A 20,344-nucleotide genomic window follows, 5' to 3' on the forward strand; every position below is an offset into this window, starting at 1 on the left:
TTATGGTAGCTCATAACTCCATTACTCATAACAAGCAGTTAAACAATGGTATTTGTTTTAAAATAAAATGACAGGAAAAATGAGTTATGACTTTCGAAAGAAGATCTTTTTTTCTATAGAATCCATAAATCTAAATCGCACAGAGAGTTAAGGGAAAGAAATGGGATGTCTGGAAGAAGTAAGAAACCAGCATCTTGGAAGAATTAAGATGAAAACAAATTCGGATTTATATTGAATTCAGAGTCAGACATTTATTAAAATTTTCTCAGCTTTCAGATCTATTGGCAACGATATGAGAATTTTAGCATTTTATACGTGTTGAATTTTATTTACAAAACTCTATTGCTGAAGAAATATATTTCATGCATATAACTAAAACTTGTTTATTGCATGTCTTGTGGTACTACAATATGCTTCAAGAAGGAATTCTGATATTTGTAAAAGGTTTTTTAAGAATTATGGTAATATTTCAATGATTGTAATATGTTTCCTATAGGTTTATGTAGAATGAAGTGCTTAGAATACACACTGTTTACTTTCACACCTCACGTAATTAATTTACATTTCTTTTTTGCCCTGTTTTGGCAACACATTTTGAAATGGCCGTCCATAGAATTTTGTCTCTAGAATGTAGTTGACCAATAACTATTTTATTGAACTACGTTATCGGATTATTAGTAAATATTTATGTATAGATATTTGATTATTATCTGTTTACAATTCGGTTTGTATAAACTAAAAGTAATTGAATTTATTAAAGGTGTCTGAAAACGAAACTTCTGATTTAACTTCGGCTCCATTTGAATAAAGGCCAATAAACACATATTGTAAAAAATAAACGCATATTGTTCTGTAATAATGGAATTATTCTTGCAAAGATGTTAATGGGGAAGAACTTCGCATTTATATATTTCATAGTTTTAAATAGTATGCAAAGCAACTTTGCTAATCATTTTCAGTTTTAAAATAGCTTCGTTTAATCATTTCAGTGGCGTAAAGACAGGATCTGTAGTAAATTATTTTAAAAATTTAAATGTTATTATAAAACCCGACATTTTTTAAGCTTAAAGAAAAAAAAAAGGAAAAGCCAGATTAGAATTCAGAATGTTTTTTGATTTATGCATTTATTTAGAATGCGTCATTTTAACCGATAAGGCCCATTTGATGTTCACACATATGTTCAACACAACAAAATTCCGGGCAACTTCAATTTCTGTAAATGTATTCCGTAGTAGTTTTAAAAATAACAAATAAAACAGATGTAGGTTTCGATGCGAATGATCGAGAATGCGTTTTACTGTGAAACAATTTTAAAGCATTTTTCATAAAATAAAAGTAAAAAAAATATAATTTATAATTAAAATTCTCTCTGTTTGTCATAAATATTTTGCCTACAAAAATTGCCGACAAGAAACCTGCCAAAATATGCAGACAAACAATTAACATTACGTGCTTACGAGATCGTAATGGATTCAATGCACACAGAACCGATGGTAGCTTGATAAAAATTTATTTTATTTTCCCAAAAGAAATATTTTACAATCTTGAAGCTTTCTACAAATTTGCTAGTATAGCTCTTCTTAGTATCAGAGAGCACAGTCAGTAGTTAACATATTAAGAACGTTGAAAGCAAACAAGCGCAGAGAGCATTTAAAGAGCAAAGCTCGCACGGATATCTCTCAATATTCTGAACTAAGAACTGGAAACTGATTATCTCTTTAGTCTCCATAAATTTCTCCAGGCCTCCGAGATATTTCCAGTGCTCTCAATTTCCCGAAATTGCTGGAAGGTATATACCGTTACATGTGGCGAAATGCAGGTAGATTTACCTATGAATTGGATTAATTACAGTTATAGGTACACGTAAAAGTATGGGGCCACCAGGGATGTACTATGGGTCAACTGGTAATGCCTTCCCTCACTAACTATATAAAAAAGAGAAAGAAAAAAATGTAAAATAAAATATCTGAAAGTTTTCAGATTTGAAATTACGTCCATGAGGGAGTTTTTAAAACATTTTGTGTGTTACCTTTATTTATTAAATATCACGTTATTCTCACCTAAACCATACAGTTCTACAGCAATATCGCAAAATAATTTTAAAATGAGCATACATTTAGAAATTCAGATACACAATCTCGAGCGCTGGAGATAAAAATGTTTTTTTTTTTCGTATAGTGTTGCCTTTGCTCCCTTTGAAATCGTTGAGCTTGTTAATCAAAAATTCGTTGAATTGTTACAAAATATGAAATCGATAATAAAATTCATTTCAAATTAAAATTAGGGCTCCAACATGCCAATATTCTATGGAAGATCACGTTATTCAAACTTTGATGGCTCTAGCTACCGTTGCTTTATCACAGTGCCAGAAACATACACTTATTCATGCAGATTCTTCATTATTTAATTTCTTTAAGTATAATACAGGACGATAATATTCGGTGGCAACAATTTGAAAATGAAACAACGCTTATCGTGAATTAACGCAGGATTCCAAAACGAAATTAATAGTCCTGGGGAAATTGCTCCTTTGGACTAAAAAGGGAGAAAATGCGAGTTTTATAGGAATTTACGTAGATGGGTTGAGGAACTGGGCAACTGAAGCTTTCCAAATGGTCAAAAGTTTGCCTGTTATGGTACATCGTGTTACAGTTACACGAGGTTACACAATTATTGTTATACAAGGATCACACAATTACAATTATACAAGTATCGGAACAATGTTTCACCAAGTTTGGAGACTTTTGGCGATAAAAATTAGCCATCACCAGACAAAACCATCACCAGTTTGGCGCTATCTCGCCAATTTGAGGAGATTTCCCTTTTCCTCCATGTTGAATGGACTACTTGCACTTGTAACATTATTTGTTCGGCAGGAATTCGATTTTTGAGACATTTCAAGTTACCTTATGCAAGAGGTACTATAATTTCACATATGATTTCATAACAATTATATATATATATATATATATATATATATATATATATTTGTGTGTGTGTGTGCGTGTGTAATATTTTGGCAGGCAGGCACAGGAATGGCAAAGCTTGATATAACTACATCAGAGTCCGGACATTCTTGTGGCTGAGTGAAAAGCTACAAAATGACGACAAAAAGAATTTAGCTTTTTAGATTTCACATCTTTATTCAATTTTTACCGCAGATAATTTTTTCTTTAGAATAGTGATTTAAACTAAGTAAGATTAAATTTAGACTTTCTACGTCATAACAGTTCGAACAACGGGAAGAAAAAGATGGGATGAGCAGCAGCTAAGTCTTGTAGCAGCGGTAGAAGAAAAGAAGTTTGACGAAAAAAAGTCGCGTACTCAGTATTTATACTAGTGGTTATATAAATGCCAGAATATTCTCTACAGTACTGGTCTACAGGCAAGATCCTGAAATTGCGGAAAATTACAGGTTGCATGTTCACGCAAAGCAAAGCCATAGTATTTTTTCTATTTTACATGTCTATATATATATATATACAGAATTCGTAAGAATATCTTTAATATTTTTATTGATGAGTTTTGCCTTTCTCTCGAACAAAGCAATAATGCGTGCTACAGAAAATTGTACGACCGCGAGACATAACTGAATTTAAATTATTATACACTGAGCAGAGCATTGTTCAATGTAGAATAATGTCGATATTAATAATACCGTTTGATATATTTTTTATATATTTTTATATATTTTATATTATATACAAAAACTACACCAGAAGAAACGTGTATCCATATCAATATATTTTTACTAACAATTTATAATGCAAACGGAGGGAAGGCCACGAAAATTTCCATCATATTTACATTTCACATTTAAAACTTTCTGTCTAACATTTCCATAAGGTATAAGATAATACTTTAGTAATTTAAAAATTTTATGTAGATGCTAAGTTTAAGATTTAAATACTTTAAAAGCTTAAATTTAGAAAAGTAGAACAGGACTGTTTTGTGCGCTTCACAGAAAATCATCAATCCGCTTTTATAAATCTCTGGAATTATCGGATTAAAATGGAAGCTGAAAAGAACTTACTTTTTGTACTTACTTTTTGTATTCTTTTGTGTATTTAATTCAAATGAAGGAAATACTGACATAATTAGTATTTTAATCAGAAGCAAAGTATGATGTTTCTTTTCTAATTGCTCCTATTTGAAAATTAGAACATTTTATTTTGAATTTTATTCAAATGTATTTTAAGCACAAATATGCAGTTTTAGTCAAAGAACTATTAATTATTTTAGAAAAAATTCCTGTTAAAGAAAATCAATTCGTCATAGAGGGATAAAAGCAGTGAATGTTTTTAATTATTCTATGATATTAAAATTATTTCTTAAAACGGAAAATTTCTAGGCTAAAAAAATGAGAATCAGTAATTTTATTTCTGTGTGACATGAAAGGTGAATGTTTTAACTAAGAACTCAGTTTGGGAATGAAAAACGTGCCTATAATAATTTTATTTCATTTTTTAAATTAAATTATATATTAAAGGCAAAAGTATGAAAACAGATGTATTAAGTAAAATTGCCAAAAGTTACTTTTATATTTTTCAGGTTACATCTAATGCTCTAAAGAAAGGTCGTATCTCCGGTTAAAATTTTCATTCGTTGTTAAAAAATTCGAAAAAACATTCAAACGAAGAGTTCCTTCTGTGCGTGTTATTTATCAGCAGGAATTATGATTTAGAATGATCAATTTTTATTCGTTCCTTTCTTCTTTATTTCTTCTTATTTTCTTCTTTATTTCCAGTTTTTATGCATTCAGAGGAATAAATGAAATACACAGAAATCTAACACTCTGTAAGAAAAAAATAATCATTAAATTAAATTGTTGAATACAAAATGTTCTACAGTTTGCAACAAAAAAGTGCATATATATATATAATCTTGTATTTTGCATGCTGTCCAACGAAAAGATTAAAATTCTTCATAATAGATTTTAATACATTTAGTAAATCAAATAAATTAACTGGATTTTATACGATATTTAAAATAAAGGAAAAAACATTCCAGAAAATTTAGACAACAAGCTGTAAATTAAACTATGATAAACTCAAAATAAAAATAAATTATGTAAAATACGTACTTCAGGTTTATAAAAAATCTTCGTTTAGCCTCTAGCATTGAAAATCTTGAAATAAAGTGTGAAGCATTGTGATACTGAAGGAATATCTAAAGCAAGAAAATTTAGAAGCATTTCATTGAAATTTCTAAATAACTGTAAGTAAACATATTTAAATCAAATTAAAAATGAATTTTACATGAATATTAAAGTAATAAGGAATAAGCAGGAACATGAAAGCAGAAACTTATACAATGTAAACAAAATTATGCAATTTCTTTAGCGTAATATATTAGAAGATAAAATATAAATTTTGCTTTTGTTATAAATAAGTAAGAAATCAGAATAAAATGCAGTTAATTTTATCAAACTTAATGCAAAGTAGAAAAGAGAAAACTGTTTAGAAGTATTTACAGGCATTGATCATCAAGTGAAAGTTTATATTTTCACTAAAAAGTATTTTTAGAGAGTCAAATTATAGCCTAAAATAAGTTTTCAAATCACTCTCAGCATTTTTAAACTGAGAGAATCGAAAAAATTATTTAAAAAAAAGGCGACTTTTCATTTTTCTTAGTTAGATAAATGTAATTAATGGTGTGATAAAGGATAGTGCTTCTCAACGATAACGCTTTGTTCTATTTTTAAAATAAACCAAAAATTAAACTGCATGTGTAAAAAAAAAAAAAAAAAAAAAATATTGCACTTTCATAACATACCTTACCTATTTCTCAAGTAAAATCTCATGGTTTGAGAATCATGATATTATTTTAATATTTTATTTAAAGTAATGAAGAAATAATTTCTCAAAACTCTGAATATTTACTACCTTTTAGAGTATGTTGTCAAAGTTTTCGCAATCACGGTCTTCGTGCATTTCTTGGTCTATAACGTAACAAATACTACATGCTAATAGTAGTGCGTCATTACCAGGTAAAGTTGGCTCACCCACTTTCACTGAGAAATGATTAATTCGATGATAACCCACAAAAGAAATTTTCAGGATCATGATTTATTGTCTTTTTTGATCAAAATTTCTTTTAACTGTGTTGTTGCTAAAGAAATTAATTTGAACATATCATATGCAGGGTTGTTTAAAGCAGGTTTTAAGACCTCTTCAATGCGTGGCAAAACCAGCTGTTCTCTAACAGTCTGAGACTTTCCTGACTTTGTTATGTGCTGTAAGGATTTACTTTTTACTAATTGTAAATTGTGATTAATCCTTAATAAGACTGTAAGCGACTTATCGGTATGTCTTCAGAATTACTACAGAGATTCTGGAGACATAGCGATAGATTACAGAGACTTGAGACAGACAACACAAATTTGAGAAAGCTATCAAAGACCTTTTATTTTAAATCTAAGTTTAACAGAAGGTACACCTGTTGCTTACAAATCATGCAGAATTTAGATCCAGAACTCAAAAATAGTAATTTAGTGTAAAACCTAAATGTAAATAGCTAATAGCCACAGGTATACAGAATAAATTCATGCGTTTGAATTCTGATTGGAAAAGGGTAAGATAGAAGTGACAGTAAGCGTTTCAGAATGTAACTAATTAAACAAGTAAAAAAATTCACAAAGTAATGAGATATCGTATGACGCCTGCAAACTATCATTTACTCTTTTTGATATCGGAACAAACATACTATGAATAAACATACTAACCATAGGTCCCGAATGAAGTTTTTCTGTCTGTGTTTTAAAGCATTTTAAATCTTCACTTGTTTTGTCAGGGTGACACCTTCTCAGATGTTCCTACATCATGAATGGTTTCACAGATTCATTGCTTAAAACTTTATTGAATAAAACGCCTAAGAATTATCAATATGGCATGACATAGTGCTTCAATGAAGGTCCTGAACTCTGCATGGAAGATATTGAACCCCGATGCTAGTCCAAAAGTGATTTCGGAGAATTCAGATTCGAATCCGTTGAGGAAGTGCTTCAGAAATTGTGTCCTTCGCAAAAGCCATGGGTCTGGAGATGATGAGGGATATGTAAAGAAATTTTTTTAGGATTATTTGGAGAAATTTATGAACGAGCCATATTTCGATTCTACGACTGAAATGATGCCTAAATATTAAATTTTGTAAAATTTGGTCCGAAATTTACAAAACTTTATCTTGGCACATTTCTTTCAGTTTGCGCCAAGAATTTTAAGAAGTTTGCGCTCTTGGCAAACTTCTTAATTTATAGCAACCTATTTTCGTTTCCTTTTTTCATTGTAGACGAGAGGGAAAAAAGTCATCGTTCATTATTTCAAATAATTTTAACAAAGTGCTTAAACCATATTTGGCGATGTTATCTCTTAAATTTTATAAAAACTATTTATACTATAAGTTTTAAATCATAAAAAATGAGCGAATTTTATTTGCAATGAACCTAAATTTCGAATTCTGGAAGAAGGAATAAAGTATGATTAATACAAAAGAGATATTAATAAATATATATCAAATTCAATTAACATTGAGAAGCTAAAACTTTGAGAGCTAATTGTTTAAAAACTACTCTTGCGATTTTTACAAAACATGGCAATTTAACATAATTTGGATCGTAGAATTGAAATATGGAAAAGGAATTGGCATGTCATTTCAGAAATTCGGATTTTGTGTCAAAATGCTTATACTAAAACAATGCTATATATAAATCTGATACATATCTTAAGTCTCGCTTTTGAGACACGGAAAAAATAAGTTGATTTCGTCATCAGCGCTGTAGAACAGGAGATACAGAACTGTCCTCCTTTTTAAAATGTATGTAAAGACAGTACAATATTTAAACATTATTAAAACAATGTGTTTTTCAGTATTCTGTTTTATATATTTTTATTATACTTAATAACATTTTTATTAGTTTTTTGTACATTACTGTGAACATTTTCTTATTTAAATGATTAAATAAGAAGGTGAAGGGGGCTGGAACGTATCAATGGTATTAAAATGTATTTATATCAATATACAAATAGATCGCTTACGAGTACGGTCAACAGACGAAATGAACGCCTCACGTGAAGTACCGCTATATACGTATATGTTTACATACTTGTAGGTGTACATACGTATACGTATACGTATACATACACTTTAAGTGAGAGAAAAATGTCAATTTATCGCCTTAAGCTAATTTTACTGGATTTCGATTTTATAAACTGTACAGTGCAACAGAGTTATCTCAGACTGTAGTTGCTGCCAAATAATAGAATAATAGAAATATCCTTTCCTAGTTAGCAATTTTCGCAAAAATGAAATCCATATTTTTTGCACAATGTTAAATGTTCGCAATAATATTTTCATAAAAATGGAATAAAAATAAGAGAAATTATATGTAATATTTACCGCATTGTATTTGAATGATTCAATAAAACGTTCTTTGCTAACAAAAGATTTCAAAATTTTACAATCTTAATCAAATTTAAATCGAAAGATAAATCTAACTAAATTAAGGAACAGTTACTCATGAGCCGTTTTAAATATAACTGTGACCCGAATTTGGGCCACGGTTCGCTATTTGATTAGATATTTCTTTGAAGTCAAAAAATATTAAAAATCTTATTGCTACTTGCCAGACTTAGGCAATCAATTTTTATATAATTTCGTTGTATGTCAAACCGTCTTTTAGATAGACTTCGTTTAAGTCAAACTGTAATATTTAACTGGGAGTATGTAGCTAAATATCATACTCAACAGATTTTTTAACTATTTATTAATATTTTAATACATGAGAATAAATCTAGAATGAGCTATACGCTCAACAACGTTCTTTAAATTTTTGCTATCATAATAAATCTATGTTTTAAAAAGTAAGGAATGCAATCCATCAATAATAACAAATTAGAGAGTAACCATAAATTCATGTGTAAAAGAATTTACATATATAATTATGTCCCTTTCCTGAGGAGGACGAAGAGTGAGCTGATTAAACATTACATTATTATCCTTAACCTAGATGATAAACACAGAGAAGAAATTTTTCACGTTTAAAGGAAGTTGCTTTAGCTGGAAATAAAATATTTAAAAAAACTGTGAAAAAAAAATCGTAAAGCTTTCAGATTTTACATTGCGCCCTAAAGGGCGTTTTCTGAACGTTTTGTGTGGGGCTTTTATTTATTAAATATCATGTTCTTCGCGCTTAAACTATGAAATTCAGTTCAACAACAATATCTCAAAATAATTTTAAAATGAGCATATCTTGAGAATTTCTGATACACATTCGCGCGCCCTGGAAATAATATATGTTTTTTTTTTTTTTTTTTTTTCCGTTCGATGTTTTATCCCTTGCTTTTAAATCGTTGAGTTTGTTAATCAAAAATTCGTTAAATCTTTAGAAAATAGGAAATCGATAATAAAACAAATTCCAAATTCGGTCTGGTCTTCCAGATGGCCATATTCGTGTGGAAACTTACGTTATTCAATATTTGTTGGCTCTAGGTACCGTTGTTTTATCACAATGCGAGAAACTTAAAAACATTTATGTAGATTCTTCATTATTTAGTTTTGCTTAAATATAATACAGGACTTTAATATTTGGGAGCAACAGATTGAAAAGTGAACCGACATTTAAAGTTTTCAAAGCAAAATGCCGAAACAAAATTAGTAGCCCCTCGGGCTAATAAAGATTTGTGACATCACAAAAAGAGATAAATTCATAAATACATATATAACTTCTGTTAAATAATGAAAGACGTATTTCACTTAGTTTAAATTATTATGAAACGAACAGAACACTTGGTCTATAAAATTAAGTAATATATGAATAAAGGAATTATATTACACGTTAGTTTAGCTTTCGCGCAATATGCAATTTTAAAGCACTTATATTTCCTAAATGTTCGGATTTAAATCATAAAAATGAAAGCGATATTATCTAAATTCACTGGTTACTTAAATTAATTCGAATATCATCATGCACAGAGTAGTATCAGATTTAATATTTTGTACACGTAAATGCAAATCAATTTCCTTTAGAATGTCTCCCAAGAAGTAATCTCCCTCTTAAAGGACTTCATTCGCGTGCTCAATACTAATAAAGTAAATAAATAATTAAGCGAATGCAAAAATTCTGAATGCTTTCAGATTATATATTAAGCCCAAAGATTTTTTTTTCACTTACACATTAACACGCTTCGAAAGCATTTGGATTAACGCCAATTTGGACGAAAATATTTAAAAACAGCATACCTTTAGAATTTTTTATAGACAGTTTCGCGGGGGCTGAAGATACATTTTTTAAAAATAAAGTGTTGCTTTTGTTCTCTTTGAAATCATTGAGATTCTTAATCAAATCTTCGCTAAAATTTGAAAAATATGAAATACATACTAAACCAAATTCGAAATTCAAGATTCGGGCTTCCAGGCGTCCATATTCGGGTGGAGGACTACGATATCAAAAATTTTATGGCTCTAGCTATCGTTATTTTTTCCGCGATGCGAGAAACATCCATCCATCCATCCAGATTCTTCATTATTTAATTTATTTATAATACACAGCGGTAATATTTGGTGGCATCAATTTCAGAAGGGCTACAGCCGTTTATATTTATTCTACGCGAAACGTTTTTCCGAGACTAACAGCCTTTCTGGGATAACGTCCCTTTGAGCTAAAAATTTAGTAAATAAAAAAAGTATTTTTCACCTTTTACACAACAGTATTGTTACAAAATCTACAGGCCCGGTAAGATGGCTTACCCGCAAAGCAGTTTTAGGGTTGCCATAAAATGGCAAGGGAAGGCAGGGTTGCCACATTTGGCGACAAAATTGACGATATGCCATGGATGGATGGAGAACCTTCTGGAACGAATTCTTACCTGTTTAGCTCAGAATGTTCTCGAACACAAGCCGAAAGCTATATAAACCCTGCTGGTCCGCAGTTAGTTGGTGTGTGTGTGTGCCTCCTCTAGCGAGCTAATAGTCATTGAGCGAGTGTCTCAAAGTCTAGAGATGGCCGTCGAGTGCATCGAGAGAGTCTTTTAGAGCATCGTGAATTAGTGCATCGTCGAGTTTTGTCTTAGACTGTGCTGAGTCGAGAGCTATACTCTTGTGTATCGTCGAGTGCATCGCGTGGAGAGTCTCGAGAGTACTTGGAGCTCCGAGAACGACCAAGCAGAGTTGAGAGCTGTACTTTGCAGTAAAGCTGTCTCCACAGTTATAGCCTGACAGTGTAAAGGCTGTGTCTCTGAACGTGTCAGCGTGTTTATAACCGTTCGACGACTGTAAAAGTGATTTTGAAGTTATTGATTAATATTGGTAAATAAAGGGTGTTTCGATACTTCATCAAGTATCGTCGTTATTCACTCCAAATCTACGAACCCCGTACGAACGTGAAGGAAGAAAATAACGTAACAATTGGTGTCAGAAGAAAGAAAACGCAACAGTATTTTCCCATGTGCGTACGTCATTATTGCAACTCTTTACATAAACACGTTGCTATATTAAATGAAGTAAAGCCGAGAATTTGTAAACTCTAACCCCCTCCCTCCAACAAAATCGAAGACGCATTTTATCTGAGTCGGTACCCTAATTCAATTTATTTGCATGAAAATTTATTATTTTTCTCCCTGTCTTCAGAAACTGCGGTGTCCAAGAAATTGACTCTTGTTCATTTTATTTTTCTACCTCCAGGACAAACTTACGTTAATTTTAGAATTTACTATTTCATGATATATAAAAATCTCTACCTAAACAAAATATGTTGATGTAACTAAAATATATTTCTTTTAGGGAGAAAAACTATGTATTATTTTTCTACAGTAATAAAATAAGCTCAATTTTTTCCCACTTTCCACTAACATATTGAACATATTTCATCGCGAAGTGTTTCTTTTTTTCATCGTATTTCTTCTTTCTGAGTATAACGAACTCGATTCAGCTGAGCGATCAATATTCTATACTTAAACTGTGATACGGATTACATGCTGAGTAATTTCTGTCCTATTATTCACACACAGAGGTACTTCATTATGTCTTAGATGAATACCTTCTTAGGGGATATTATAGAAACCGCTGAGGCTTCTAATCAATATTCCTTTATTGGTGTTTTTGCGCAAGCAAAATCACAGCCTTCCATAATCCTAAAGTTTAGATACCTTTTAAATTCCTAATATGTAACTAATTTGCTTTTTAAATTGAGGTATGTCGTCTGTTTCTTTAAAATATATTTACCGTATATTCGCGCACCTATAATTTCACACTACATTAAGAAAAAAATTAGGTATGTTCGCAGCATAAAGCGCATCCTTTTCTTTAAGAAGAAATCGGAAATATACATATGCGATGCTGTTATCTTTAAATGGCATTCATTCGAAGATTTTTCTCAGTCTGTGGAAGAACATGCTGAATTGATAAGGGATAAGCGGAACAATATGTGTGTAGGAGAAATTCTCGATGCAGTGAATAATTCTGCAAAGGTAGTGGGTAATAATGCAGGTGTGCACAAGAATATTATTCTAAGGTTTCGAGGAAAAGGAGACATGTTTTTGGGTAAGAATGAACTAATAATTAAAAATTATGTAATAATGGATATTTTTAAGTTCATAAGTTGTGCCATTTCAATTTAAACAAACAACATTTAGGTACATGTAGGAACCTAATTTCATTATGCTCTTTTTTTCCCTTTTTTAAATGTATCACATTTATATACAACGCATACTGCGCACTCGGGAATTTCGCTCTTAATTTTGTATAAAAAGTGCGTATTATACGCTGGAGTATACGGTAATTTGCTTTTTAAATACATAGCTAAAAAAGGAAAAAAATAAATACATTTTGATAATATTATGTTACATATTACACTGAAGTGATATTTAAAGGATAATCCGATAAAAGCGTAAGCTCACATTTTGCCGGATGGTTTTGAATTCGAATTTGATTGAAAGGCTAGATTTGAAATGCTTCTTTCAGTGAGAAGGGGTTCTTGCACACTTACATTATGCAGGTTAAGAATGCTTTAGACGAGTATGCAGTGCTTGGGTGTGATTAAACTGCTAATAATAAAGCAAGTTTTTACTGCTATATATTATGACAGCGTTAAACTATCCAATTGATAGAATGGAATCCACACGAATTATATCATAGGCGTCAAAACATTTCTAGTGAGTTTGTTGTATCTATAGAGATGTATGTAATGAGATTTACTATTCATATTAGGTTGGACGAAATGTCTTTCGCTAACACAGCAGTGTTTTGTGTGTTAATTTCATATCAAATGCAAGATGGACAAGTTTGAATTTATATGGAGAGCATGGTAGCCAAAATTCCATGGCTTGGAGTCGATTTCACTTCAAGGATGTATATAAATTTTTATTACAGATCACTTCTGGACGTGTACATACCTACAGAGTCCAAAGCAGAGCACATTACCAGCAAAATCTTCGAATGTTTGCAGTTAACGATTAAGTTGATGATTTAAGTTGGAATAAAATCAAATGGTCGCATAAGACTTTCAAGTCCGTTCTTTACATGCTCAGAAGTGCAGAAGTAGGATCTATGATTTACCTTCAGATGCTTTTTGGAATGACGTTAACAATGGTCTTCTTAATGGACAGTAATCAATGATTTTCTCAAAATATTTTTGTTTATGAATATTGGAAAGTAATAATATCAGAAAATGAAATAAACTGCACAGTTCTTAGACCTAAATGCGATTGATCACTGAAAAAATTAAAACCGAAATGTTTAATAACTAACTCCAAGGGATGATAAATATATTTATGAAGGAATGGAATAAGTCTGCAAACATTTCTTTTCAAAACTTATACAAACAAAATTTAATTTCTAAATGGTATAATACTTTTTTCCCTTAAAGCTTATGTTTCTAGCTTTTGTTTTTGAGAAAATTATGTGCTTCGATTTAGGAATAGAGGCATTACATCTAAATATTCTGTAATTGAATCTTCGTTGTTAGTTGATATAATTTGGAAAGCAGCTGGATTTATACCCAAGTATATCAATTATATTTTAGCATTAATTCTGGTAAAACTAGTAATATTTTTCACACTTGGATTCATTAAGAGAGCTAACTGTTTTCTACTTTCAGCACTAAGTGCATTTCTTATTCTTTACTATTCGAAATTGGTCACAAAAAGCAACAGATTAATTACGAACACTTTTACTCGTTTAAATGTAGTCAGGTATGTGTTTCTAGAAAGAAATGGAAGAATCATCTAATAAAACTTTCTCTGCCATGAAAGTGAATCCAACTTGTGACCTACTATTAGTTGAAGAAAAACGATTGCGACTAATATGCTACTAAATATCTCTCTTTATTTCATTTTCAGTACATAGTATGCACTGAGTTCTTGATGTAATTTTCTGCCATAAATTATTATCTTCGATCCATATAGTAATCGAATCTGATTAAACTGCTAAACATCCTTTGAACTCGGTCACATGTCTCCCCAAACCCTTTATAGCTTACCTGCTTCTTAATATTTTGTCATCGTTGCAATCAGGTGCCTTCTTCATCCTCTTCGAGTTAAAATTAAACATATTCAAGACACATATACAATTTCAAAAAACGATATCAGTTTTTCTATGGAATTTATTAGGATTCATCAGATTTTTGGCAGAAATCAAATACTGGACCTATTAAATTTTATTTTTGTTCCTTTTACAATTTATATTAAAAGTCCGTTGAAATTCGTATTTATATTCTTCCACAGCTTACGCTATTTTCATGTTACTGAGCAAGCCTTTTTTCAATTTATGTTAGACTAGAATGATTTTGAAATTACAATTCACTGTTCCTCTAAATTATTTTAGAGCCAGATTAGCTTAAAACCAGTTTATTGAAGTTAGGAAGATTAATATTCTTTCGCACTGAAATTACAAAGAAGCTTTTTTTTAATTATCCTACTGATGCCCATTGCTGTTTTCATATCTCTCTTAGTCCACTTACACGGCTAGTCGCTTCTTCAAAGCGATTCACTCATCTTCATTTGGAGATCAGCACATGCGCTGCAGATGTCCTGACGTCACTTCTCCGCCGCGAAGTGGGATCCAAGAGCGAAAATTCGAAGTGGAGTTTAGTTGCCCACAGCTCTCGCAGAGATCGTCTGCTAGAATTCAAGGTAGCTTGTTCAGATGTAGCTATTTGAAAGTTTGGCAAATTTTTGCTTAAATAAATTGCTTTGATATTGTACCGTTTTCGAAGACATATAGTTTTCTTTTAGAATGTATAATTTCACATGGATTTACAAAATCTGTTGCAGTGATGAAAATTCAAAAACGTATAAATTTTTTAAAAAATAACTGAAAACTTGACAAATGAAATTTTGCTTTGGTACGTCAACAAGTACGGATTATTACACTGTCGATCACAAAAATATTAATATTCCTCATTAAAGCAGTGTCCAGAAGGATATAGCATTTTTACTACAAAAAATCTTTTCGAGTTTTTTTATCTAAAAGTAAGACTTTGGGCTTCATGAAAGTGAAATTTGGTAACTTCAGACATTTTGGATTGATCTCTATATAGTACTTGGTAAACCATTACAGCTTAGAAAACGTAACTTTATAGAAAGTTTTCTAATAACATGCAACTAGCCTCGTGTTATGTTGGATCTGTAAAATAGGTGAGAAAAAGATTTTATACTTTTTTTTTTAATTTTTTAAAATTTTAAGCTATATTGTTATTACATTTTAAGAGAAATTAATGTTATTTGTTATAGTTAAATTATTCACGGGTAATTTTCCATGTGCATGCAAATTTAATTAAATGTATTTTCTTATGTTTTTTGGCAAAGTTAAGTTGACTGATGATATGAGCTTCAATATATATCGTTCTAAAGTTAATTAGTGACAGATGCTTTATTAGAAATTATTATAAATCTTTGAATACCTGGCTTAATTATTTTAAATATGTAATATTTCCTTTATTTAAAATATGAGTAAGATATTTGTTTTTAAAGTGTAAAAATAACAACCCAGTTAAATAAGGATAAAAATGCGATTGTTTAAAAGTAACTGTAGACTATTAAGTTAATATGTCATTTAACAATATTGCAAAATTTTAACGTATATGAAAAACCAATATAAAACTATCTGCCTTCTATTTTTTAACATCTGTGAAAAAGCGATATAAAACTTATGATCTAAAACTAGACAAGTATAAATATAGCTGTTATACTGCTATAATTGTTGTAGCAAAAAAAAAAAAAAAAAAAAAGTAATGGCTGTCAGTACAGAAAAATATTTTTAATTTCAATAGAAACCTCCCACGTTAAAAATCCAAACAAAAAGGAATCAAAGCTAAATAATTCAGCTTTACTTGATAATTTTTTTGGTGTTTTCCAAATCTGATAGAATGTCGGAGTACTCTTTTTTCTTATATGTTTGTTAGAAACATCAAACTTTTCCCTGGGATGCCATTCAAAGGAAGCGAAACTGCAAAATTCAAAAGTTACAAAAATAAAACCTAAAAAAACAAATCTTTTAACTCCTCCAATAGAGAATCTTCGCGTCTGCTTCCATCAGAGTTGGTCTCACTAGAAATCCCCGTTTCGAAACAGCATTCTATTGACCAAGCTCTTCTGAATTTCCCTGAAGAGCTTAAGGCAAGGACTATTCGTGGACGTGATCTGGAGCTTTAATGCTTTCAGGGCTTTGTTTGATGGCCCCCGAGCTGTGAGACGAATACAAAATCTCTGTTCCCGAAAGCTGATCTTAATGTGTCCGGGAAATCTCCTGAAATCTTTATTGTGCCTTCAGCCCCACATGAGAGGAGTCATGCTCATCGTTCTGCTGTTCATTTATGGTCGTCTTACAACAAGTAAGTGCTGTTTGATTCACATTTCGTCTCTTTTTATAGTTTTTCTTTTTAGTGATCTATTTATCATAATCCTTTAGAGTCCTAGTTCTCCTTTAGAGTTCCTGAAAGTTTCATGATATAATTACTGTTAAGTATATGGTATATTTATAACTTTCAATTCAGTGTAACTTGAATATATTGGATTCAAATGAATATGATACTTTCATATAGTTGCGACGTCCTATATAAAGATGTCAAAGAAAATGAATTGGAATATTTTATGAAAATTTTAACCTTGGAGAAAAAACGTTTACGTTTCATAACTTGATCATTTTTATTTGCTGAAAAATCTATTTATTTTAAATCAAAGCATGTATTGTAGCATATGCATTCGGGATATTTTAACTAAACAAGAGAGATTGTATCTTTTCTAAGACTTAGTAACGTCTGTAATGTAGTGAGTTTTAAGCAATCAATTTAAATTTCGAGAAAAATATGCATAATAATAATAAACATAATATAAAAATATGTTGTAAAATTATCATGGTAAATCTTTTTTCTAGTTTAGATGGAAAATATCAGGGAATTTAATTATGAATCCATATACCTTTTCATTCTTTTTCAATATCCCCGAGTGCATAAAATGTTTATCTCTTTTACAATTTTTCAAAACTCCTGAGTTTAACAGAAATTTTTAGCCAAACTGTCTGCTATAAATATCTAACTGTTAAGCAAATGTAACAGACGAAGTCAACAAAATAATCGGCATTTTCTTTAAAAATGAAAAGAAAGCACATCCCAATCTAACCAACTCAAATACCTACATAAATCCTAATTTCTCAAATTCATCAACTCAAATTAAATTATTTAGCAAAGTTTTTTCAATAATTTTATTTCTGTGGAATATAGATCAAAGAGCTTGTCTGCTGTAGAGAAATTCTCATGATTCGTCCACTGCTAATCAAGAGAAAGTTATACCAAAACTTTTATGATACAATACGCTGGTTTTCTAACGTTAAGCACATCGAAAGGTATTCAGGAAAATTTGACGAACCTCAGTGATAGTATTTATTATACCACTTGCAACATAAAAGCATAAGGAAATATTATACGGAGTATTTACATTATGTAATAAAATTAGGAACATAAAATCTTCTAAATTCGGACATGAAAATTAAATACTAAAATTTTTCTCAAATACTGAGTATGTTCATCCGAACTGCAATTGAAACTTGGCAGCGATGTCTCATGATATTTGTGATATTGTCGATGAAATGTATATTTAGCACATGTCCACTGATAGGAAAAGTAGTTCTAAGCTTCTCGAGAATCTGGGGAGATGGTTGGAAGCTAGCAGCACACCTCTCGAGAGCGTATCACTCATGGTCAGGGAATTAAGGTTGGGATAGCATACCGGCCATTCTATTTCAGCTATAGTTTCTTCTTCAGGAAATTGTTGCAAAGCGAGCAGTGTGAAGACGGATAATATCTGCTTGGAACATGAAGTTATCGCCGCTTGCGGCACCTTACGGACAAACAAATAGAATCAACTTATCGTCTCTTGTAGCTTTGATCTTTATAGTTCCCTCTGGCAGAACACACAGGTCTATGTCCAACTAAAAATACCCCTAATCGTAAACGAAGGGTACCTGCTGCACAGATATATCTTTTTCTTATGTCAGACGGAAAATGGTAGATTAGACGGTCGAATATTTGCTTTTATACATATGAAAACACGTTGACTGTTACTCTGTGAAGCAAAGCGAGACTCATTTGTAAACAGAACTGACCTCCACAAATATTCAGTCTAATTTGTATGAAAGCGTGGCAGATTCAAATGCTCACTCCGGTGGCTGGACTTACGCGGAATGCACTATATTCGTCACATATCTATTTCGTAGATTTTTCTGATTACTGTCGTCGCTGATAGTGTCCTTCCTGTAGCAGAAATAGACGGGTATTAATCTGAGATGAAGTTTCAGTTCTGTTGCGATGTGTCTAAGTTGTAAATATCTGGCATCTGCAAAATTGGTAATTCTTGACCTACCGCTGATAGAAGGACTGAACCAGAATAGGAGGACTGAACTTCTGTATGTGCTATACTAAAAACCAATACTGGCCCTGGTAATTGCTCCCATATTGTAGTAGTAATGAGCTAATTGTTGCTTTGGATAGCTGCGATCCTGATGTGTGGACTACCTAGTTAAGTCCGCTGTTGCATTGGGACGCATGACATCGGAATGCTGCTGGAATAGTTCATCGTTTCTCCATCCAAGTAGTAGTTGAAGAAATGAATTAGTTCCAGGTCCGTACTCATCAGTGTTGTGACCTCTTCTAGCTCTCTTCTAATAGCTTCTGTGTCTGACTACTGTTTCTTGACACCATTTATTAGCAAAGATGGAAAATGAGGCTGGTCGATTTCTTTACTGTACTTAAAGGTGTTTCAACTGAAATCAGGCTTGTAGAAGTCAAACCTTACACTGCCAGGCAAGAGCGAGATGACACATGTCTCGCCATCATTTAGATATATTTTCTAATCCGGAACGCTGACTGGCATCAGGTTCACCACGCATATGCATCTGAAATAAGTTTAAAAGGTAATTTCAAGGTAAATATCAGAATATTTTAGCGATTTGCACTGAGTCTATATTAAAGGCCTCTTGATATGAGGATCTCATACATCAAAATTTTCCACGTCCTCTGGTATGGTCATCAACCATAAGGAATCGGAATATTTAAAATACAGCACCCTTCTGTACGGTGATTCATTCCAAATACTTTAGAATACCGTGCATTATTTAATTCTAAAATATTGTATACACTTTTATAGAATATGTTCTTATGATTAAAATTCATGTATTCTGAAAGTTTCATCCACAGCTCTGTTCCTAACAAAGAAATGATCTATCCTTATTTATAAAATATCCTTATTTGGGCCAAGTAGAACCCAACTGTCTTAGAATATCTTGAATGAACAAAGAACTGGATGGCCAAGTGCAGATAATTGATCCATATGTAAAGCAATCATAAATTACAGCTAAAATCTTTATACAGCCAACAGTCTCAAATATTTATAAAATTAACATTCTATATTCTAAACAACGCAACTTTATGCATATGAGATTTCGATTCGTTTAGAATGTAGCTTCTATTTTAAATATAAAAAAAATTGCTTTAAAAATATATTCTGTTTTTGCATAAAAGGGTAATTTGCACACTGGTTTTCAAACTTTATGCAGCAAATGCAAACATTGCGGTAGATCGCCAAAAGATTTTTCGAAATTCTTGAAATTTGTATATGTTACAGCTAAAAGTAAGCGACACTGAGCAGCATTTTGAAAATAGGATTGTCATCGCTTATTGAATAAATGCGATAAAACGTAAAACTAGCTGTGTCGGCGTGAAACATTTTTCAAGAAGGACGGTATATTACACAATTTCGAGATAGCTAATGTAAAGATGAATCTGAAATGGGCACATTAACAAGTAGAATAGCACTGCAGAGCTATGTCCATTTGAAGTAGGCCAACGATATTCTGACAT

The 20,344-nt window shown here is 31.3% G+C and overlaps 1 protein-coding gene across 1 annotated transcript in view; it reads left to right on the forward strand.

The window, feature by feature from the left end:
* Positions 1-15,096: 15,096 nt before the first annotated feature.
* LOC118188109 (cell adhesion molecule Dscam1-like) overlaps positions 15,097-20,344 on the forward strand; it is a 637,201-nt gene continuing 631,953 nt past the window's right edge. The window contains exons 1-2 of the mRNA XM_085823338.1: positions 15,097-15,626; positions 16,653-16,822. Of these exons, the coding sequence (XP_085679464.1) occupies positions 16,720-16,822 (103 nt within the window). The 5' untranslated portion in view covers positions 15,097-15,626; positions 16,653-16,719. The remainder of the gene's footprint in view (positions 15,627-16,652; positions 16,823-20,344) is intronic.

This window comes from Stegodyphus dumicola, chromosome 9 (assembly GCF_044657685.1).
Source record: "Stegodyphus dumicola isolate Sdum_Otavi_A_Nest chromosome 9, ASM4465768v1".
Lineage (NCBI taxonomy): Eukaryota > Metazoa > Arthropoda > Arachnida > Araneae > Eresidae > Stegodyphus > Stegodyphus dumicola.